At 47.7% G+C, this 22205-nt stretch overlaps 1 protein-coding gene across 2 annotated transcripts; it reads left to right on the top strand.

The window, feature by feature from the left end:
* Nucleotides 1–159: 159 nt before the first annotated feature.
* ADAMTS13 (ADAM metallopeptidase with thrombospondin type 1 motif 13) lies at nucleotides 160–21515 on the top strand. 2 transcript variants are annotated; one of them, XM_087944281.1, is made up of 30 exons: nucleotides 160–412; nucleotides 779–845; nucleotides 1569–1843; nucleotides 2887–3031; nucleotides 3238–3377; nucleotides 3570–3653; nucleotides 4154–4278; nucleotides 4853–4999; nucleotides 5880–6014; nucleotides 6598–6745; nucleotides 7261–7365; nucleotides 7564–7715; nucleotides 9039–9102; nucleotides 9671–9797; nucleotides 10479–10627; nucleotides 10800–10920; nucleotides 11343–11423; nucleotides 11713–11894; nucleotides 12267–12402; nucleotides 13195–13324; nucleotides 14095–14284; nucleotides 15485–15587; nucleotides 16363–16492; nucleotides 17060–17242; nucleotides 17626–17830; nucleotides 18532–18874; nucleotides 19687–19833; nucleotides 19938–20114; nucleotides 20319–20503; nucleotides 21058–21515. In XM_087944281.1, the coding sequence occupies exons 1-30, from the start codon at nucleotides 215–217 to the stop codon at nucleotides 21202–21204; spliced, it is 4521 nt and encodes a 1506-aa protein (XP_087800407.1). In that variant the 5' UTR covers nucleotides 160–214; the 3' UTR covers nucleotides 21205–21515. The 2 variants fall into 2 exon arrangements, with proteins under 2 accessions (XP_087800407.1, XP_026542486.2); XM_026686701.2 differs by lacking the exons at nucleotides 160–412; nucleotides 779–845; nucleotides 1569–1843; nucleotides 2887–3031 and having other exon boundaries at nucleotides 3261–3352.
* Nucleotides 21516–22205: the final 690 nt, after the last annotated feature.

Genomic DNA, 22205 nt, shown 5'->3' with positions numbered 1-22205 from the left:
AAAAATAAACATGGGAAACAACCTCACACTGATTTTTTCCCTCCTTCCATCCTTTCTGTTCTATAGCTTTTAACCCCCCCCCCCCTTTTAAACTCATTTCCATCTCAATTATTTGGTTGCTGTCGGTCTGCAAATATTGCGTAAGCTTGCCCTCTTGCCCACTGGCGCCTTCAGCAAAAACACTGTCCCCTGCTTGCTTGTCACATTTCTTTAAATGTGGGGCCCTTCAACCCTTCTGCCCCACTGCTGCCTGTTTGCAGAAACCAAAAGAAATCAGCATTCCCCGCTCCCGCCCCTCCGGTTGCTCAGTAGGTCGGCTTCGTTCAGCTCGTGCATCATGGCTAAGAGTCTTTTGATATTGTTTTTCACACTGTTGCTTCTGAACATTTGCTGGCCATCCGAAACACACAAGGTAAGTTTGGCCTCTAGACAGATAAAGATTTGGGGGGCAGGAGAGAAGGGCGTTGTGCTTTAATCCACAAAGTGTCCAGCTCTGCAATGAAAATGTGCAACCTGCCAAGTGACATAAGTGTGGTTTTCTTTAATTTCTTCACAGCCCACATTAATGCTTCCATATCCAGTCTTGAATGCAACCTCTGCAAACTTTCAAGTATATCTCTTTTCATCTCTTCTCTCTCTCTCTCTCTCTCTCTCTCTCTCTCTCTCTCTCGTTGGATGTGTGGACCCCTGACTTCTTTGAACTGTGGTCTTTTGATCTGAGAGTTTTTTGATCTTGATATGTGAGGGTTGGACTTTCTTCTCCCCTTTCTCCTTGTAGACTTTTCTGAATAGTTTGAAAGCCCATGACGTTTACTTTTATTTCGGGACAAATTCAAGCCTCAGAGGTAAGAAGATGCCATGTCTGTGGCACCGATTTTAATTATTATTGCCCTGATTTTAACTAGGCTTGAGATGCCACGAGGCAAGTGTATGGATCTAGCCCAGTTGTGTTCCATATTTAGATTGGAATTGGAATAGAATACAGAATAGAATAGAAAATAGAACAGAATAGAAAGGATTAGAAAATAGAAATTAGAATAGAAAAGAAATAGAGAATTGAATAGAATAATACAATATAGAATACAGAATAGAATAGAAAATAGAAAAAATTAGAATAGAAAAGAATAATGAAATTAAAATAGAAAAGAATAGAATAGAACATAGAATAGAATAATACAATAGAATAGAAAATAGAAAATAAAAATAAAAATAGTGGAATGGAAGAATAGAATAAAATAGAACAGAAATTAGAATAGAAACTAGAATAGAAAAGAATAGAAAATAGAATAGAAAAGAAAGAGAATTGAATAGAATAATACAATATAGAATAGAAAAGAAAAGAAAATAGAAAGTGTAATGGAAGAATAGAATAAAATAAAATAGAAAATAGAATAGAAAATAGAAATTAGAATAGAAAATAATAGAAAATTGAATAGAAAATTGAATAGAACAATACAGAATAGAACAGAACAGAACAGGATAGAACAGAATTCTCCAGATATAAAGTCAATCCAAGTCTGGTTCTGTTCAGGCCCAGCATCTCCGCGTCTCTATTCTCATTTTTCCAGTGCCAGAATTTGAGATCGTGCCTCTGACTTGCTCCTGCGAAGACGGACCGACGTCTTGTCCAGCCCAGCGTTGTTCTTTCCAAGCCTCAGGAGATCACTTTGCCTTTGAGTTCTCTCCAGAGCACGCCCTTTTCCCCCCGTTTTTCATGAGCACCCGAAGGTTAAACTCTTCCGCCAGTTTGCTACGGCGTTCAAGGCATAATTGCTTTGCTGGAGGGAAGCCTCTCACACCCTTGGGGGCAAAATGCCGTGTCACATATTGTGAAGGAGAACTGGTAAGTAACATCTCAAGATCTTTCGGGCTGCCAAGGGGCCGAGTTCCATTCAAATCTCCCAGCATGTTTAAACGGTTCCAAACATACAACCGTTCAGTGCAACTAAAGTCAGTTTGCTTAGTGTTTATAGAGTGTCGAGCTATATTTGGTGGATGACTTTGGGCCAATTCTCCTCTTTCAGACTCCTCATCCTGATAAAACCCCTTTTGTTTAGGTTGAAGTGAATTCCTCTCCAGCAAAGTCCCGGCCGACAGTCTTTCAAGAGATTTCACAACTACAGACCTTTATCAGGCTTGGAGAGTTGCCAGGCCGATATCTTCCAGATGCCACACTGTAGGAGACAATACGTGGCAAGAATGCAGGAACAGATCTTCACCCAAATGAACTAATTGTCTCCTGCAAAACTCTACTCCCCTTTCCCTCCTCTTTATTCCATATGGGAGGGCCATTCACCATCCATCTGAGCCTTTACTCCCGAGTCGAGCCTTGTTCCTTAAGTGTTCCCTTCTCCAGGCAGCTCTGTGCATGTGCACACTGGGAACAGGCTCCAGCTGTTCTTCTGCCCCACTGATCTCCAACTCCAAAGGCAGCTGATAACTGTCGGACGGCCCTGGCCCCATCTCTGCCTCCGACGCAGAGCCCTCATCAGAGCCTTCTCCAGACTCCAGGACTGGCCCATGTTCCTCCCCAACCTCCTCACTGTTTGAGTCTGCCGCCAGCTCCACTGGCCACTGGCAGGCAACAACACAGCCCAACCCACCTCACAAGGTGGTTGTTGTGGGGAAATTAGAAGCAGGAAGGTGTGTTGGATATAGGTCTATGGAGATGCTCAATCCTCCAAGTCACAGCTGACCCAAAGGCACTTTTTCAGAAGGCAGCTGGGCTTCCTCGGTTGTTGTTTTCCTTCTTCTTCCCTTGAAAGCATTTGACTTCTCATTCAAGAAGTTTCTTCAGCTCTAAACTGAAGGGTGGGGAATGGCAGGATTGATGCTCTTTGCAATTATTCAGTCGTTCGCACGCCGAGGCTCTCTTATTTCCCTTAGCAAGGCTTGATCAGTGTTCGTGGCAAGAAGGTTCACATCACACCGGTGAGAAAGCAACACCAACACCATCTGGAGCAACCCCTTCTCTCCAGGCCCCACATCGTCTTCAGCAGTCTGTGGGATGATTCATCGTGGGCACAGACCAGTAAGCGGATTTTTTCCCCCTCCCTTGGGAATTAGAGAGAATCCAGAAGTGAAGGGACAGCCTGATTCTTAGAACTGTCCATGTGGCTCAGTGGTTCTTGGAAACTCAAATGAAAAACTGAAGTTACGTATCTGTGATAATCCCATTTCTTTAAACGCGGCGCCTGCGTATTTTAGGGTTCTTTCCATCTCTCTGTGCCGTTGCAGATGGAAGAGTTTCATTCCGGATTCGCAGAGGGGTTGAGGAGAAGGTGAAACATCTGGAGCTGTTAGTGGTGGTGGGGCCAGATGTTTACCAGTTCCACAAAGAAGAGACTGAGAGGTACATCCTCACCAACCTCAATATTGTGAGTTCTTTTGGGGCTACACACGGGAAAATTCCTCCCTCCCTCCTTTTCCTTTCTTCCCTTCATCTCTCTTTCCTTCCCTCCCTAGTTGCATTTGTTTTCCTCTACAAATAATGATGTATTAATCTCAGATTCTTTATTTCTCCTGACAAACTATCTGAATATATATATGTATATATTTCTCTTACGTAGGGAGCAGAGCTTCTTCGAGATCCCTCACTGGGTATTCAATTCAGGGTTCATCTGATCAAAATGATTATCCTTGCAGAATCTGAGGTAAAAAAAGGGGGGGAGAGAGAGAGAGAGAGTAATAGAGAGAGAAAAGGAAAGAGAAAGAGAGAAAGACAGAAAGAGAAATAAAGGAAGGAGAGAGAAAGACAGAAAGAGAGAAAGGAGGGAGAGAAATTGATATTTTTTCCCTCCATATTCTCCAGAAAAATGATATTGAAACTATGAATTTGTGACTGTGCCTAGGAAGCACCTAAAGACTGTCCATTATATGGAAACTTCTTCAGATAGAGATAAAATATTAACTGTGGAGGCAACGTAAAGTATTTGGAGAGAAACAGCTTAGGCCTTTCTCATTTTTAATAGACTTACCTGTCTGGACAATCCAAATTTGTGGGTCTGAAGTTTCAAATTGACCACCTAAAATTGTGGTTGTTCCATCCCCAAAAATTTCATTGCTATGATATGGATCTGTCGAATCTCAGCCTTAATTGTGTCCCCTTGAATCTGGGTCTAATTGGGGCTCAACGTGTCTCTCCTTTTCCCAGGAAAGCATCCAGATCTCCACCAACATCACAAGCTCAATCCTGAGCGTTTGCAAATGGAGCCTGGAGATCAACCCAGAGAATGACCTGGAACCTTATCACGCTGACCTTGTTCTTTACGTCACCAAGTAATTACTGTTCACTTTGAGGGATGGTTAGCCAGCCAAAACTTCACTTTGCACTGGAAGACAAATTCCCTTCCCCAGAGCCATAATGGTTTGTGTTGAAGCCTTAGGAGGATAAGTAGTCTTCGGACTTACAACTGGTCACTTATAATCCAGGTTGTAAGTATCTCCCTACGTCGATCCGTCAGAACTTCAACTGGTCACTTAGGGGGTGACCAGTCTAACACCCAGATTCCAGTCATTGTCCCCCAGGTCTTGTGACTGTACTTTAGGCCTAAGCAGGGGGTTGGACTAGAAGATCTCCAAGGTCCCTTCTAACTCTTATTCTGTTCTATTCAACACTGAAGATCATCTATAGCATCCTGCAGTCACTCGACTGCCCCATTTTCTGAGCAAAGACTTGGGGACAAAGTTGTTTTCCTTTTGAGTAACTTCCGTAACTCTGGGAACTGCAACCTGAATTGAGGTATAAGCGGCCCAATTGGTGGAACTCTGATCCTAGCTTGGTTTTTTTTCTTTTCTTTCTTTTGGTCTTTTTTTTCCTTCCATTTTTCTGTTACTTCCTTTGCCTGCCTAGATTTGATCTGGAACTCCCGGATGGAAATAAGCAGGTGCGTGGCGTCACCTCGAAAGGAGGGGCCTGCTCAAGGTTTTGGAGCTGCGTCATCGCCGAAGACACGGGCTTCGGTTTGGGCATCACCATTGCGCACGAGATTGCCCACAGGTGAGTGGGCAAGGAGGACCAGAACGAGCCTGGAATAAATAGATAGGTAAGTAGGTAGGTAGATAGATAGATAGATAGGTAGATGATAGATAGATAGATAGATAGATAGATAGATAGATAGATAGATAGATAGATAGATGATAGATAGATAAAAACCAATTTCCAGGAAAATCTATCTATATAAAAGCGAAATGCCACTTGCGCATCATCACAAAAACTCTAGAACCGTAAAGCCTACAAACTTGAAATTTGGCACGTAGGTTCCTCTTGGCTTCTAGGGGCTCACTAAGAAAGGATTCTTCGAAATGACCATCACAGCATTTAGAGTATTTCCTATATTATGATTATTATTAACACGCTCCGATGCTCAGGAGTTCTACTCCCCCTCCCCACCTGGAAAGAAATCTGTTCCAAATGCAAAACACAAGCAGAGGAGTTGCAGTTGCAGTTTCACAGCACCAAGCAGCTTCGGTACAGAACAGTTGAGCTAAAGCATGCCCAGGCTCCTTGCTGTCTCCTTCTTGCTCACACATCAAATACTTTTTCAGTTTCCAAACAGCCCTCAACTCTCTCACACACTGACAGGATGCGAGCCAGATGAATACCGATGGATGCTGGTAGACAGAGGCACAATCTCCCCCCGCCCCTTATTTTCCTCCCCAAAAGCTAAGCCCGACCACATTGTTTGATAGCGAAACGCGCGTATCAAGCTAGTGCACTATAAATTGCGATCGTTAAAAGAAGCTGGTTTGCAAACACCCCAAAGGAAAATTGTCTCGAGGGCAATTCTGGGATTTGGGATAACGGTAAGGAAAATCTTGATCTCAACCGCTCCTTTGATCTCTTCTTCTTCTTCTTTTTGATTCTGGTTTGATGGCAGCTTTGGGATTGACCACGATGGAGAAGGGAACCGCTGCGTGGCAGACCGACACGTTATGGGCTCCGAAGGGGGACACAACAGTGTGGACCTGACATGGTCGGTCTGTAGCAGAGAACAGCTGCAGGAATTTGTCGGGTAAAAGGACCAAAGCTCTGCTTTCTTTGGGCCTCTCATCCAATGCAGAGATGCAAGATCTTTCCATCAATTACTTCTTGCTAAGAATGGGTGCTCAGAGATATACTGGATATAAAAAGAGAGCAAGGCACACACACTAGCACTGATGATGTTACTGAGCTGGGTAATGAAAGGTCTGCAAGAAAGCATCCATTTTCAGAGATCCCCAAGGACTCCATAATTATCCTCCTCCTCCTCCTCCTCCTCCTCCTCCTCCTCCTCCTCCTCCTCTCCTCCCTCCCTCCTCTCCTCTCTTCTCCTCCTCCTCTCTCTTCTTCTCCTCCTCCTCCTCCTCCTCCTCCCTCCTCCTCTTCTCCTCCCTCCTCCTCCTCCTCCTCCTCCTCCTCCTCCTCCTCCTCCTCCTCCCACAAACCCCACTCCCTTCTAGCATGATGATGTTTCCTAGTTGGGTAATGAAACGTCTGCAGGAGACGCAGCCCAGCTCAGGGAGCACCAAGGAACTCCACTTTGCGTTCTTGAGACGGTCTTTTTGTATTCTTCCCAACTAACCCCACAACCTTGGTTTCTTCTGGTTTATTACCAGTACAGGCCAAGCAAGCTGCACAGATGATTTGCCTGTGTTAAAGACCAGTCTGCCGGAAGCAAAGCCTGGCCTGTATTTTGGGGCAGACGAGCAGTGCAAAATTGCCTTCGGTTCGGGGGCTTTGGCCTGCACTTTCAGCTATGAGGTGGTAGGTAAAAATTGTTCCTTTTGGGATTCATTGAAACAGCTTTCCTTCCTTCCTTCCTTCCTTCCTTCCTTCCTTCCTTCCTTCCTTCCTTCCTTCCTTCCTTCCTTCCTTCCTTCCTTCCTTCCTTCCTTCCTTCCTTCCCTGATTTCAGCATCTTTCAGTTTTTCTTCTTCCTTCCTTCCTTCCTTCCTTCCTTCCTTCCTTCCTTCCTTCCTTCCTTCCTTCTTCCTTCCTTCCTTCCTTCCTTCCTTCCTTCCTTCCTTCCTTTTCTCATCCCTGATTTCAGCATCTTTCAGTTTTCCTTCCTTCCTTCCTTCCTTCCTTCCTTCCTTCCTTCCTTCCTTCCTTCCTACCTACCTACCTACCTATCTACCTACCTACCTATATATACTGTACCCTTTGTCTCTCTGTTTGTTTTAGCTTTATTGCATTCTTGTGGGATAAAGGAGGCCCTGGAAATAGATTTTTGGGAGTGACGAACATCTTTTCCCCTTTCTTTTCTCCCCTTTCCCCAGGACATGTGCCAAGTTCTCTCTTGCCACACCAATTCGGCCAACCCATCCTCCTGCTCTCGGCTCCACGTCCCGCTTCTGGATGGAACCGAATGTGGGATCAACAAGGTAAAATCAGATTTTTTTTCTGGGTGGCGAGAGGGTCATTTGTGCACTTCTCAAACTCACACCCAGCTTTGGATCCAGCCAGGAGATCTGGCTCTTTCTCCTTCCAGACGCTCCTCTAAAGGCATACACAGCAGTTTTGAAAGGTAGAGCTGTTTCGTCATAAACTGTAGTTCTGTCATGATCTTTTCTCTCCCCCAGTGGTGTTTCAAAGGGCGCTGCAGCTCCCTAGAAGATCTGTCTCCGGTTAGCATGGTGCACGGGCAGTGGTCCGCCTGGGGATCCTTCACTCCCTGTTCCAGGAGCTGTGGAGGAGGGATCACGTCAAGACAACGACAATGCAACAACCCCCGGTAAATAAGGCCTCGATCTTCCCAATTACGACACCCATGCTTAAATGGCATAGATCAAGGGTTAGAGTTAAGAGTGTGCCCTGCTAGATGGTAAAGGTAAAAATTCCCCTCCTTGCACATCCCTGCTAGTTCTTTCCGGCTCTAGGGGGCGCTGCTCATTTCCGTTACAAAGCTGAAGAGCCAGCGCTGTCCGAAGACGTCTCCGTGGTCCTGTGGCCGGCAGGACTAAACGCCTTCAAAGGCGCATGAACAGCTGTTCCCTTCCCACCAAAGTGGCCCCTATTTTTCTACTTGCATTTTTTACCTGCTTTCGAACTGTTAGGTTGGCAGAAGTTGCTGGGACAAGGAATGGCAGCTCACTCCGTGATGCGGCGCTAGGGGTTCGAACCGCTGAACTGCTGACTTTTCTGATCAACCAGCTCAGCGTCTTAGCCGCTGAGCCGCTGCGTCCCTATAGATGTTGCTGAACTATAGTTCCCAACCCACCCAGTGGTGAGGAATCCTGGGAAATGTAGCTCGGCAACGGCTACGCCTGGGCTTTCGTTTATTTATTTATGGAGTCAAATAGTCACGAATGAACAATGCAAACGGGGCACTGCATCGTAGACATGCCAGTTGCCAAAGCGCCTGCATTTTGATCGTGTGGCCACGAGGATGCTGCAGCGGTCGTACCTATAAAGGACCGGTCACAAACGGCTTTCGTCAGTACCGTTGTTAAATTCGAATGGCCACGAATTGAACGTTTGTGAACCTGAGGGCTACTGACACGAAATCAGGCAAAATAAGATGTCAACTCGTAAAACATTTCTATGCCTGTTTGAGAGTTGCCATGAATAGAGAAAGTCAGGGAGAAGAAATTTGAAAGAGCAATGCAGCCGATTGGAACTGAAAGCGCATCCCATTCATATCTTGCCAAGATTGTAAGCTACTGGAATTTCTGCCGTGCAAATCTCTAATTGGAGAACGTGATTGATGACTCTGGGCTATGAACGTGTTTCGTTGGAGAATATGAATTATGACACACCCAGAGGGGTGGGAAACCAGGGTCAAGGGTGACAGTGAATTATGTGTCTCAGAATCGGCTTCATACAGGCCATGCTGACATGTTCGCTCCTAATAAATCCTTTGAAGATTTGGAAGCTTGGCTTGAGGCTGGTGATTTAATTAGGGCAACTGCCGGAATCCTGACATAAGAACAGCAATTTTAAACAAAAACAAAATGGTTGCAGAGGAAAAGTTATCGGAGTCCTCCAAATCTTGAAGAGAAACAACTGTTCCCAGAGGTCAGGCACATCTCGCTTCAGAAATTCCTTTTCTTTTCAGACCTGCTTTTGGAGGGCAACCATGCCAGGGGGAAACCTTGCAAGCCGAGATGTGTAACGTGCAGGTAGGTGGACGTCGGATTCAAAAGAAATCCAGTTTTGAAGAAGGAACGGGGGGGGGGGGAGGGAGATGGCTATCGATGCCCCGATTGTCTTGCAGGATTTCCCTTGCATGTAAGAAATGCTTTGAAGGAGCGTTAAGGTCTGGAGGTAGAGTGTGCTGGGAAGCCACCTGCCCCATTGGCCTTTCGCCCTTCTTCTCTCTCGAGGAAGGCTCCAAAACCTACTAGAAGGCGCGTGGGAAATGACCAGAGATGACACATCGTGGAAAAGATGGTAGCAAAGATTCAGCCCATCTTCTCATTTGCTCATCATCTCCCCCCCCCACTTGCGTGTTCATTCACACTATCTTGGCAAGTGCAAATGTGCAGCGGTGGCATCCCACCCAGATTTGCAGCGGTGGCAACCCACCGCTAGACACTTCCACTTGGAAGGGCCAGAAAAACCTGCAGGCCTTGCCAGAAGTTTTCTTGAGGAGGACTAACCCCTCAAAAGCAAAGTCCAACTCTCTCTCTTCGGGAGAGGAAACGGTGAGCCTGTGGCCCTGAGCCCCTGGCTTCTCTTCTCCTGAAGCCCTGCCGGAAGACCCAGATGGACTTCATGGATGAGCAATGTTCAGCCACCAACATGAAGCCGCTCTACCTTCACCAGCAGTTGCCTTCCTTCTACAAGTGGGTTTCAGCAGCTGGCTATGCCAAAGGTAAATTGCTTTGGGTGGCAAACCAGGGAGGGACCAGGGTTCAAAATCACACCTGGCCTGGAGAAAGGAAAGGGAGGGAGGTTTTCTCCCTCTTTCGAAGAGCAAGGACCGCTGGACTGGAAAGAGATGGGGATGGTTACTAAGTTGGGATGGTGGTGAAAGGGGATTGGATAAATTCATGGAGGACACAAGTCTGTTGAAGGCCTAATGGCCCAGAGTGACTTAGAACTTTGGGTCTGGAGTAGCAGCAAATTTATTTCTAAGGTTCCTCTTCTCCTCTTCTTCCTCCTCTCCTCCTCCTTCCTCTCCTCCTCTTCTTCTTCTTTCTCCTCCTCCTTCCTCTCCTTCTTTCTCCTCCTCCTCCTTTTTTCCTTTCCTCTTCTTTTCATCTCCTCTCTTCTCCTCCTCCTCTTCTTCTTTCTCCTCCTCCTCCTCCTCCTCCTCCTCCTCTTCTTCCTCTCCTCCTCCTCCTCTTCTTCCTCTTCTCCTCCTCTTCTTCTTCTTCCTCTCCTCCTCCTTCCTCTCCTTCTCTCCTCCTCTTCTTCCTCTTCTTCTTTCTCCTCCTTCTCTTCTTCCTCTCCTCCTCCTCCTCCTCTTCTTTCTTCTCCTCCTCTTTTCTCTTCCCCCTCCTCCTCTCCCTCCTCCATTATCCGAGTTCCCCCCACTCTCTTCTATCTGCAGGAGATGCTCTGTGCCAATATATGTGCCAGGCAGCTGGGAAGAACTTCATGGTGAGCCGTGGGGACCGATTCATTGATGGGACTAGATGCAGGAAAAGTGGCCTGGCAGACAAGGATGCCTTTGCTTTGTGTGTGATGGGCCGCTGTAGGGTAAGGGTGAAAGGCTTCCAAATTCTCTTCTTGTTTATGAATGAAAAACAATCTCCCACAATTCTCAGCCTGCATGGCCCAAAGAATTCCGGGAGATGCCATACTCCATAGGCCAGGCTGGCTATCCAGCAAGCAACCTCCGCTCATTTTTTTTCTCCCTCCTTTTCTTCAGGCGTTTGGGTGCGATGGCCGGATGGACTCCGGAAAGAAGATGGACGCATGCCAAATATGCGGAGGAGACGGCACATCCTGCGTAAACGTGAAGGGCTCTTTTACTGAGGGAAAAGCCAGAGGTATAGTTCCGTTCTATCCTCTCTGTTGCCTTTTTTTTTTTTGGTCCAGTCCTACATACAGATATTCCTTCTTAGGACCATAATTGGGACCGGAACTTGTGTTGCTAAGTGAGGCAGTTGTTAGTTTAATTGCTTACCGATTATACCACCTTTTTGGGGTGGTTGTTAAGTGAACCACCCCAGTGTTGTGGCTCGCCGGCAGCTGATGGAGCCGACAGCAGAGTCGGACAGTAGTGAGGAGGTTGGGGAGGAACTTGGGCCGGGTCTGGAGGCTGAGGAAGGCCCGGAGGAGGGCTCTGCATCGGAGGTAGAGATGGGGACAGGGCAGGCTGGCAGTCATCAGCTTTCCCTACCTCTAAGTTACTCAAGTTGAGGTCTTCACAACCCTCTTCTATCTCCCCCTGGCTTGCATTCTCTTTCAGAGTACACAACCTTCCTGACGCTGCCTCCTAACACAACCTCAGTCCACGTGGTCAACCGGAAACCCCTCTTCACCCACTTGGGTGAGTCAATGAAGCCCAGCATTGGTTGGGCAGGGTAAGGGTTGAGGGCCATAGAAGAACATCAGTTAACATCAGAAGAACATCAAAGAACATCAACTAACAACAATTAACAGTGAGGACAATTAACCAGCGGAATTCCTTGCCTTCAGAAATTGTGGGTGCTCCATCACTAGGCGCTTTTAAGGAGAGACTTGGCAGCCACTTGTCTGAAATATTATAGGATTTCTTAGGGGGTTGGACTAGAAGACCTCCAAGGTCCCTTCCCACTCTGTTATTACGTTCATCCTAGCTGTGAAAATTCAAGGACAATACACCGTCGCCGGGAAAGGCCTCGTTTCTTTAAACGTCACCTACCCTGCGATCTTGGAAGACAATCGGTTGGAGTACAAGGTCTTCCTTACAGGAGATAATCTCCCCAGTTTGGAGGAGATTCACCTGGCTGGACGAGTCCAGGAAGAGACAGAGATACAGGTAAGGTGGTGAAATCACAACAGCTAAGGAGCAGGGGCTCTAAATGGGAGGCAAAATAAGCTTAGGAAACAAAGCAAACTACCTTGGCAAACCTCTGTGGGATGATGGAGCAGGTTATCTAATCGCACGCCGTCCTTGACTTATGAGCTCTGTGGGAGTCTAAAATTTCCGTTGCTGAGTGAGACAGTTGAGTTTTGCACCATTTCACCTTTCTTTCCACCGCTGTTAAGCGAATCGCTAAATAGGAGTCCACAAACACCTGGATTTTGATCGTGTGACCATGGGGGAAGGCTGTAAGGGTCGTAAGCGTGCCTAAACGAACGGTGGTAAGTTCAGCCCTGCCGGTATGTTCCATGTTCCTTTTTCATCCAGGTTTACAGGAAATACGGGAAGGAATATGGAACTGCCACCAGCCCTGATATCACCTTCAGCTACTTTAGGCCGAGTGAAAAAGAGAGCCACACTTGGACGGCCCAGCTCAGCCAATGCTCAGTCACCTGTGGGACAGGTGGGTTTCTTAACTGTCCTTTTATTTCCTTTTCTATCTCTTTATCTTTAGCCCCCGGGGTATTTGGGGAGCGAGGAAACATCTCAGAGAATACACAAGGTTGAGTAAATTCTTAGTCAAAACACAAGGTTGAGTAAATTGGGGCCAAGGTGCATCACTTTTAAACATTTGCGGGAGGAAAAAAAAACCCAATTTCTTTGCTCTTTTAAGGAAGCGGGTTTTTCCCCCCCATCTCTCTGCTATTAATTATTGTAAAGCTGGAAGGCCACAAGATGACACGGCGGCTTTAAGAGGCGCCTTCCAAAGAGAGGCTGCTTTCATGAGTCCATGTTGTTCAAAAGACTGAAACTAGGAAAAAAGTGACTTATGACCGTTTTTCACCCTTACAACCGTTCCAGCGTCCCTGTGGGCCAGGTGGTCAAAATTGGGGCGCTTGGCAATGGCATGTACTTACGACGGTTGAGTGTCCCGGGGTCATGCAATCTATCCCCTTTTGCAAACTTCTGACAAATCAACGTCAAAGGAGAAGCTGGATTCACTTGAACGACTGTGTGACTGGCAGTGATTCACTTAATAACGGTAGTGAGAAAGGCCGTAAAATGGGAACAAATCTCACCGAACAACCATCTTACGTAGCAACATAAATTCCAGGCCTCAATTGTGGTCGCACGCCGTATTATCTTCCGTCAGGCGGGGTGATTCCTTTTCCGTTGCCTTCCAGTTCCATCTCTCCTTCTGTGGGGAAACTCCCTCGTGTTTGCGGAGATGATGACCCCAAATTTTACTCTGCAGGCACGCTGCAAGTCCGTTACTCCTGCTTTGATCAGGCAAGAGGCGAGACGGTGGAGGACTTCTATTGCGTCAAGATGCCAAAGCCGCCTTCTAGGCGAGAAACATGCGCGGTGAAACGCTGCCAACCGCAGTGAGTAAAAGCTTCTCTGGACCATTTTCGTTCAAGCCAGGCCCTTCAGAGCAGTATCCATCCGGTCTGTGGTCATCTTATGCCATCAGACTTGAAATTTTAGGCTTAGACAACCTAGAACTACGCTGCCTTCAGCCCGACCTAAGCGTGGTACATAAAATTATCCATTACATAATAATAATTGGCAAGTATTCCTTATATTATTTATTATTGTTTATTATGAACTATCAAACCTGATATCAAATGTAATAGAAATATGTTTACTGTTCTATTTGTACGTTTACTATGTTTTATTTCTGTATATTTGTATGTTTATATCTTTTTAATCCTTTGTAAATAAAGTTTGTTTTAAAATTTAAAATAAATAAATAAATAAAATTATCTATTACAATGTCCTACCCGTCAAAGACTACTTCAGTTTCTATTCTATTCTATTCTATTCTATTCTATTCTATTCTATTCTATTCTATTCTATTCTATTCTATTCTACTCTACTCTACTCTACTCTACTCTACTCCTTATTCTTCTCTTCTCATGGAGCCATGGTTAGATATAAGTAAGGAATAATGCCTGTAAGACAGTAGGACCCTTCAGAGTTAGGCATGGTCGAACAGGGACTTAAACCCGGGTCTTTCTCATCGAAATCCAAACCTCACCTTCATCACACTCGTTCTTGTACCCCACCCATGTCCAGAGTCTTTTTCTGAAGATCTCTTAAGATAGGGAAAGGATGGCCAATCCTGGATTCTTCTTCCTTTCTTCCCATCCAGCTGGAAGAAATCACAGCTGGCCAGATGCTCTGCCGTTTGTGGCTTGGGGGTGGCCATGTGGCACGTGACCTGTGTCCAGGCCGTTGACGGGCTGGAATCCACCGTGGATGAGAGGTTGTGTCCAGCCGGCCAGAAACCTCCGGCCTTCATGCCTTGCACTGTGGACGTCTGCCCATTGGGATGGAACACGGTACGTATCTCTGGCCTTGACGTAGTCCTCGCTTTGCAGCCGTTCGTTTTAGTAGCTGCGATGGCCTGGTTTAGCCACTGGGCGAAGACAAGGGTTGTGTCAACTCATAAAACACCCCTATGCCTGTTTTAGTAGTTGCCATAAAAAAGAAAAAGAGGTTGGGGAGGAAGGAAATCCGGGAGAGCAGGGCAGCAGTTTGAAAGCTTGAAAGTACATTCCAACTCTTTATCTTTAAAAGATTGTAACTAAACTACCAGAGCTTTTGCCCGAAAATATATTTAATTGGAGAACGGGAATGATGACACCCAGCCCGTGAACGTGCTCAATTGGAGAATCTGATTAATGACACACCCAGGAGGGAGGGGGAAACAGGGTCACAGGGGACTGTGAATGACGTAGGCCAGAGTTGGCTTCATACAGGGCAGTGTCAGAATGTCACCTCTAGTGAATCCTTGGAAGTTTTTTGAAGTTTGGCTCGAGAATCGTGATTTAATTAGGGCGATTGCCGGAATCCTGACAGGTTCGTTCCTAGAGGGCACTGACATTACAGACTTAACAGGACTACCCAGTGTCAGCTTTGGAAGCCACATGAGCACCTGAAGCTTCCACGCTGCCACATTCTTGAGCATGGGAGTTTTGGGGGGAGGATTTTATGGAGCGTGTGTGGTTAGGCATGCTAGAGTTCTTCGTTAGAGTCAAGGCGATGTTATTCCTGCACCTGGCGGAGGAGCGGTTGAAGGGAGATCTCAAGTTTGGGACAGGTGGGGATTGGGGCATGTGATGGAGCGACAGGTGCAGGGGATGGATTGTTTGATTTTTTTTTTTTAATTATTGGAAGAAAACCCAGAACTCTCAGATTCGGGTTTTCCCAGATGTGCCAGTACAACAGCTCTAATAAATTGGGACTTTTGAGAAAATGACGGTCTCGGAGTTTTGCTATTGGAGTTTGTTTTTCTGGAACGCTGACACCCAGATGAGTTTTTAATCTAGTCTGGCATTGGGGATAATTTGGAAATGGCTGAGAAATTGAAACAGAAAACTATTTGGAAAAGGCATTAGTAGATCACCTCTGTATGGAGACAAGAAAACAGCATACAGGTAAGTGACCGGTTGCAATCTCCCTGTTGGTTTCCTTTGGGGCCTTTTGAGCTTTCCTTTCCACCCATGTCCTTGTGGTGGTTTTGGTGTCTCCTGAAACAGGAATCGAAGTCCGGGGCTCCGGAAGAGCGAGACCGGAGTGGAAACCAGTCTGTGTACGTCTGGAGCCCCTTGGCTGGGAAGTGTCCCGTCTCCTGCGGAGGAGGTGGAGATATTTAACCTGGATTCCTTGATCATTGATCCGGTTTCAGTGTCTGATCCAGGGAGGGAGGGAGGAAAAAGGAGAGGGAGAGGAGGGAGGGAGGAAGGGAGGAAGGGGAAAAAGGGAAGGAAGGAAGAAGGAAGGAAGGAAGGAAGGAAGGGGAAAAAAAAGGAAGGAGGGAGGGTTGAAGAAGGAAAGGAAAGGAGGAAAAGGAAGGAAGGAGAAAAAGAGGGAAGGAGAGAGGGTTGAAGAAGGAAAGGAAAGGGAGGGAAGGAGGAAGGAAGGAAGGAAGAAAAGAGGGAAGGAGGGAGGGTTGAAGAGGGAAAGGAAAGGAGGAAAAGGAAGGAAAGGAAAAAAGGGAGGGTTGAAGGAGGAAATGAAAGGAAATGAAAGGAAGGGGAAGGAGGAAAGGGAAGGGAAGGAGGGAGGGAGGATGGAAGGAAGGAAGGAGAAAAAGAAGAGGGAAGGAGGGAGGGTTGAAGAAGGAAGAAAAGGAAAGGAAAAGGAAGGAAGGAAGGAAGGGCAAAAGAAGAGAAAAGGGGGGAGGGTTGAAGAAGGGGAGGAGAGGAGAGGAGAGGAGAGGGAAGGAAGGAAGGAAGGCCTAAGGCCGTAGTTCTCAATCTTGGCAACTGTAAGGTGGATAGACTTCCAACTCCCAGAATCCCCCAGCCAAGAGAAAGTCATGTCCGCTGGGTGTAAGACAGCATCTGAAGAAACAATCCTGCGAAGGACAAGCGAAGGACATTCACACACACACACCCTCTGCTCCTTCCCACAGGGCGGATGTTGCTGAGTTACGTCTGCTTGGCTTTTGACACTAAAGAGGAAACAGAGGAGAGGCTCTGTAACCTGACGCAGAAACCAGCGAGCCGTCTCGAAATCTGCAACCCTGAGCCATGCCCACCAAGGTAAGGGTGTGTGTGTGTGTGTGTGTGTCTGCAGACCTTCCCCCTTATACGGGCAGTCCTCGAGTTACGACCGTGGAATGGAACCCGCCGATTGCGGTCATAAGTCCTGACAGTTGCAATCAACCACACGGCCGAAGGGATTTGACCCCCGTTCTTGTTTGAGGGTGTTAAGTGAAATAATAATAATAATAATAATAATTTTGGCAACTGGGGTGTGCAATGGTGATGGCTGTGGCATTTGGGATCCCCTGACCGCCATTGACGAACTCCCTGGCTAGCTCCCAACAAGCAAAGTCCACGGGGAAGCTGGATTCGCTTAACGACGGCTTAAGAACAGCCGTGGCCGAAAAGTCTGTTAAAAGAAAAAAGGCCAGGTGCATTTTGGGTAACAACTGCCTCCTTGTTTAGCGACGGAGCGTCACTCTGGTCTTAGGTTGTCATAAGTTTGAGGACTTCCTGCACTGGACCGGACTTCGAGTCCTGGAAGACCGGTTCCCCCCCCCCCCAAAACAGCGGCGCAGGCCTGCTTCTTCTCACCTGGATTCTGCCTCTCCCCTTCCCACTCAGGTGGTTTTACAAGCAAGGGGCGTGCAGCGTTACCTGCGGCGAAGGTGTCATGCGCAAAATCTTATACTGTGCGCGAGGGGCTGAGGAGGAGGAAGAGGAGGAGATCCTGCCCGACGCATCCTGCGAAGACTCGCTGCGTCCCCAAGAACAGGAAACCTGCCACCTGGAGCCTTGTCCACCCAGGTGATTCGCTTTCTCCTTCTAAATTTGGGGGGGAGGGGCTAGCAAGCCATTTTTTCCCCTCTTGCCCTCCGAGTGGCGGGAATGGGATTGGCCAACGAAGGCGCGGCCAGCAGATTTCGACAACGGTACCCACAGACTTGGCAGTAACCGACAAAAATTCACCAATGCGCAGAAAAGATTAGATGAACTATTAAAAAATAAAGAAGATTTTTTAAATAATATGGAATATACAGTATAATTGGCTAAAAAAAAAGGAGCGGGGGGGAAGTAAAGCTGTTTAGTGAAAAATGACCAAAGAAACTCTAAGTAATAGACGATAGACGATTGCCACGGTCTTGCCTGTCCCTTCAATGTTGCCTTTTCTCTCCCTATAACAAAAACAGCTGGAAGGTGGCTGAGCGAGGGCCTTGCTCCTCTTCGTGTGGGCTTGGCGTCTCTACCCAATCCGTGTCCTGCGTGAGGCTTTCGGGAGGCCGGGAGGTGGAGGTGGCCGAGGGCCAGTGCTCCGAAGCGGAGAAGCCGCTTTTGGTCGTGCCCTGCATTCTCCGGGTCTGCCCTTACGAATGGGGGTTCACCCAGTGGACGAAGGCAGGTACCCCTGTTTGCCACGGCGGGTGACCTTCGGGCGTCCGCGGGAAGCTGAGATAGAGACCATCCTCAGCTTACTATCGTAACCGAGCCTGCGGTTTCGGGAGTTAAGTCGTGACCGTACGAAAAGGGGCTCACCGCGGGCCCAATTTTTTTTTTTTTGCCATGGTCATTGTAAAGCAAATACAGCCGTCGTAAAGGGAGTCCATTTTTATGGGGCGTCTTTTGGACGGAAACCGGAAATAAATGCCCCTTTATTTCATGAATTGAATTCACGCAACTGTGTAAATGCACGCCAGTTACAAGCCCCCGTATTGGGGGGCCGGGGGGTCATGTGAGCAGAGGGGATGGGGTTCCATGGCAGGGGTGGGCTGCTGAGGGCTCAGGAGAGCCCCTAACTAAGACTCTGCGGGGCTCAAAGAGCCCCCAATAACTTCAGAGAGACAAGCAGCCAGGAAAGGCTCTTAATAGGCTTAATTGAACTTCTGGGCGCTCAGCCAAGAGCATTTCACACCTGGTAAAAGTCTTGCAAGCTAGATAAACAATCCACTTAGTGCTTGCAGGGAGAGCCATTGAGAAAATAGACCACTTCTGTACCAGGGCCAAGAAAATAGCATAGAAGTAGTCCTTTATTTATAACCGGTAAGCGATCGGTCGTAAAATCGAGGAGGTATCTGTAATCTCTGCTTCTCTCCTTCCAGTGCTCTGTCTCCTGTGGAACTGGCATCCAGAGACGGCAGGATTTCTGCCTCAACCCCCAAACCAAGACCCGGGTCAGCCCTCTCTTGTGCACGCATGTTCCTAAACCCATGATGGTGAGAACATGTTCCCCCACCTCCTGCCTCGAACAGGCCACGATGAAGTCAGATCTGCAACCAGGTGTCCCAACAGCAACCCGGCCTTCAACGGCAGGGCTCCTGACTCCTCCTCCTGAGCTCACTCTTCCTCTCAAAGGATGGCAGGACCAGGCCTTCAATCGTCCATGGTCCAAAGGAGAAGATCCTCAGAAGAAAGAAACCAAGGGAGATATCGTGGAGGAACCCAGTTACGTAGCAGGGCTAGTTACTACGAGGGTTTTAATCCGAGGCAGGATTTGCGTCCTGGGGAAACAGGACTGGGAAAATCCAGCAAAATGTGGCCTAGCTGAGCTCCTCAGTTGGTGTCAACCAAGAAGGTCTACAACACGTAGAGCGAGGGTCTTCCAACTTGGCAAGTTTAAGACTTGTGGACTTCCAACTCCACAAGTCCACAAGTCTTAAAGCTGTAAAGTTTAAAGACCCCTGATCTACAGTATCTATCTTCTATCTCCATATCTATCTATCTATCTATCTATCTATCTATCTATCTATCTATCTATCTATCTATCTATCATCTATCTATCTATTTATCTATCTATCATTTATAAGCCCATATAAATAGAAGAACACTGACACAATATCGCCTAAACTCCACTGAAGATGTGACCCAGCCTGGTAACAAAATGTTCGGAAACCAACCCACAAGTTCGGAGAATGAACTTCCCCCCGCCCTCCTCCTCCTCCTCTATTCCCACTCCTTCTAGCCCTGATGATGTTACCGAGTTTGGTAATGAAACATCTGCAATAAAACCACCAAACTCAGACCATCAAACCCTACATTACTCCTCCTCCTCCTGGCCAAAATTCCTTCTAGCACCCATAATACTAACCTACTCAACACAAGAAAACAACCAAGCTCAGAGACTAACAAGGACCCCACTGTTCAACCCCAAGCACCAATAGTCTCTGCTACCCAATTTCCAAGGTGTTTGTCTCACCTGGCCGTCCCCGTCTCTAACGTCTCCTCCTCCTCCTCCGGCTCTTTTTTTTCCCATCCAGGTATCTGTGGAAGGCAGTGGCTGAATCCCAGCGGAATAATCAACATGACGGGTGTGCAAGCCAGGATTTGCACGGTGGCCATAGGCCGGCCTTTAGGGGAGACGATCGCAGTCCAGGTGTTGCACAGTTCCTTGAACTGCAGCGCAGGTGGGCGTCTCACAGGTTTGGTGCTGGTCATCCACCCAAAGATTTATAACCAAGGATCCATTCTCCGTCCTCTTCTCTCTCTCTCTCTCTCTCTCTCTTTCCAGGGGAAATATTGCTCTTTTCAACACGGACGATGTGGCGGATGGCTTGCAAGAAACTGAAACTGCTGGCGGTGAACACCCGCACCAACACCCTGATTGTGAGGCAACGCCGGCTGTTGCCGGGCAGTGGCGTTGTGCTACGCTACACCAGCAGATTGGCCGAGAGGAGGCACCATCAAGGTGTGTGTGTGCGACCCCCGGAAGGGTTCCCCCCCAGAAGTTGTGGGCGAGCTCCATCAATGGAGGTTTTCAAGAAGAGACCGGACAGCCATTGGCCTGGGCTGATGTATAGGATCTCCTGCTTGAGCTGTGGGTTGGACTAGAGGACCTTTGAGGCCCCTTCAGAGCTCTTTTAGTTATTCTGTGCTCTTTCCCGCTCTGCAGCCTGCGATAGGCAGCTGTTTGGTCCCCGGGGGCTCATCCTGAACCCAGGACTGTCGCCGGATGGGGAACGGCAGATGGCTTGCAGGATATTTATCGACGTGGCGCCCCACCTGCGCATCGCCGTACACGCGGTGTACGTGGCATTCCAAAAAACGGCCAACGAAACACACTCCAGCTACATTTCGGTAAGCGTGAATTGGGGGGGTTTACGGAGCCCTCCCGTTGGAACGTAGAATTAACAGGGGCCTTGGAAGGGACCTTGAGGGGTCAACTAGTCCAGCCCCCCGTGCTCAAGGCAGAAGACTTGTATCATCTTGGACAAATGGCTGCCCGATCTTTTCTTCAGAACATACACATAGATAGATGGTAGAAAGATGATGGATGGATGGAGAGAGAGAGAGAGGGTGAGGATGGATGGATGGATGGATGGATGGATGGATGGACAGAAAGAGAGAGATAGGGTGTGGATGGATGGATGGATGGATGGATGGAAGGAAGGAAAAAGAGGGTGTGGATGGATGGGTAAAGAGAGAGATAGGTTGAGGTTGGATGGATGGAGAGAGAGAGAGAGAGAGAGAGTGAGGATGGATGGATGGATGGATGGAAAAAGATAGCGTGGGGATGGATGGATGGACAAAGAGAGAGAGAGGGTGAGGATGGATAGATGGATGGAAGGATGGTGGACTTACAAAAAGCCATCGACGCAGGCAGGCTGAGCGAGCCCCATTTCCTGTTCCAGATTCGAGATGTCCAGTCCTTGAGGACTACCGTCTTCCATGGGAACCGTCTTTTCTACTGGGAATCCATTGGCAGCCGAGCTGAGATCGAGTTCAACCAAGCCCTGGCCAACGCCAGCTTCCGAGCAGAGTACTGGGCCACCAAGTAGCCCTCTAGGAGATTGGCCGATGTGGAAAGTGCCGCCAAGGGAGGGGGATTGAAGAATTGTCGGAAGGGACCCCGGGAGGCCCTCTAGTCAAACCCCACCCCTGCTCCAATCGGACAGGAGGCAGGAAAGGGGCCGCTGCTGAGCTCTCTCTCCTCAAAAAACATGGAAGCATAGGCCTTCCCAGACATCTCTTATGCCTCTGTTTTTGCAAACAATCATTGATTGTCTTCTTTGTTGGTGCTTCCGTCAAGCTACACAAAGCTGGATTGGGTCAGTCAAAAGTTCTGCCTTTTAATAAAACATGTTACTTGCAGGGGGGACGGGACCCCCAAACCCTGCCTCTGAATTTCGTTCAGCGACTGTTGACTAACATAGTTCTCACTTCGTCGTGGTTTAAACTTGGCTTGTGGGAAAGGCATAACCTGGTTAGTCTCTTCTCGGGAATTCCTGTTTGCTTAGGATTTGAGGGATCAGGGCCACTCGGAAAAAGGGAGTAAATAGCGTGATTGCAGCTACTAGGGTGGCCGTAGAAGAGAATCATTTTAGTTCCGGGTTGAACGGCGGGGTCCTTGGTGCTCTCTGGGTTGGGTTGCTTTCAGCCCTAGCACTGATGGTGTTACCTAGCTGGGTCATGAAACGTCTGCAAAGAACTGAGCTCAGATCTACTATATATAAACAGGGATAAAAATAGCACCCACTAGCCCTGATGGTGTTACCTAGTTGGGTCATGAAACGTCTGCAAAGAACTGAGCTCAGATCTACTATATATAAACAGGGATAAAAATAGCACCCACTAGCCCTGATGGTGTTACCTAGTTGGGTCATGAAACGTCTGCAAGAAAACAACCTAGCTCATAGAGCACCAGAGGCCCAGAAGTTCCTCTGAAACTGAACCCTTCTCTCCTCTGCTTGTGTTTTGCATTTGGAAGGGATTTCTTTCCAGGTGGGGAGGGGGAATAGAACTCCTTAGCATCAGAGCGTGTTAATAATAATAATAATAA

This window comes from Notechis scutatus, chromosome 15 (assembly GCF_049901735.1).
Source record: "Notechis scutatus isolate UNSWTSFEM ecotype Mainland chromosome 15, rNotScu1.2, whole genome shotgun sequence".
In the NCBI taxonomy this organism is placed as follows: Eukaryota; Metazoa; Chordata; class Lepidosauria; order Squamata; family Elapidae; genus Notechis; species Notechis scutatus.
This window is presented reverse-complemented; position numbering and strand designations above follow the sequence as displayed.

Excerpts from the sequence above, each read along its gene's own strand:
- ADAMTS13 (XM_087944281.1), top strand. The coding sequence starts at position 215 with ATGTGGGGCCCTTCAACCCTTCTGCCCCACTGCTGCCTGTTTGCAGAA. Across the intron at positions 10,628-10,799 it reads GTGTGATGGGCCGCTGTAGG|GCGTTTGGGTGCGATGGCCG; the intron begins GTAAGGGTGAAA and ends CCTTTTCTTCAG. Across the intron at positions 11,895-12,266 it reads AGGAAGAGACAGAGATACAG|GTTTACAGGAAATACGGGAA; the intron begins GTAAGGTGGTGA and ends TTTTTCATCCAG.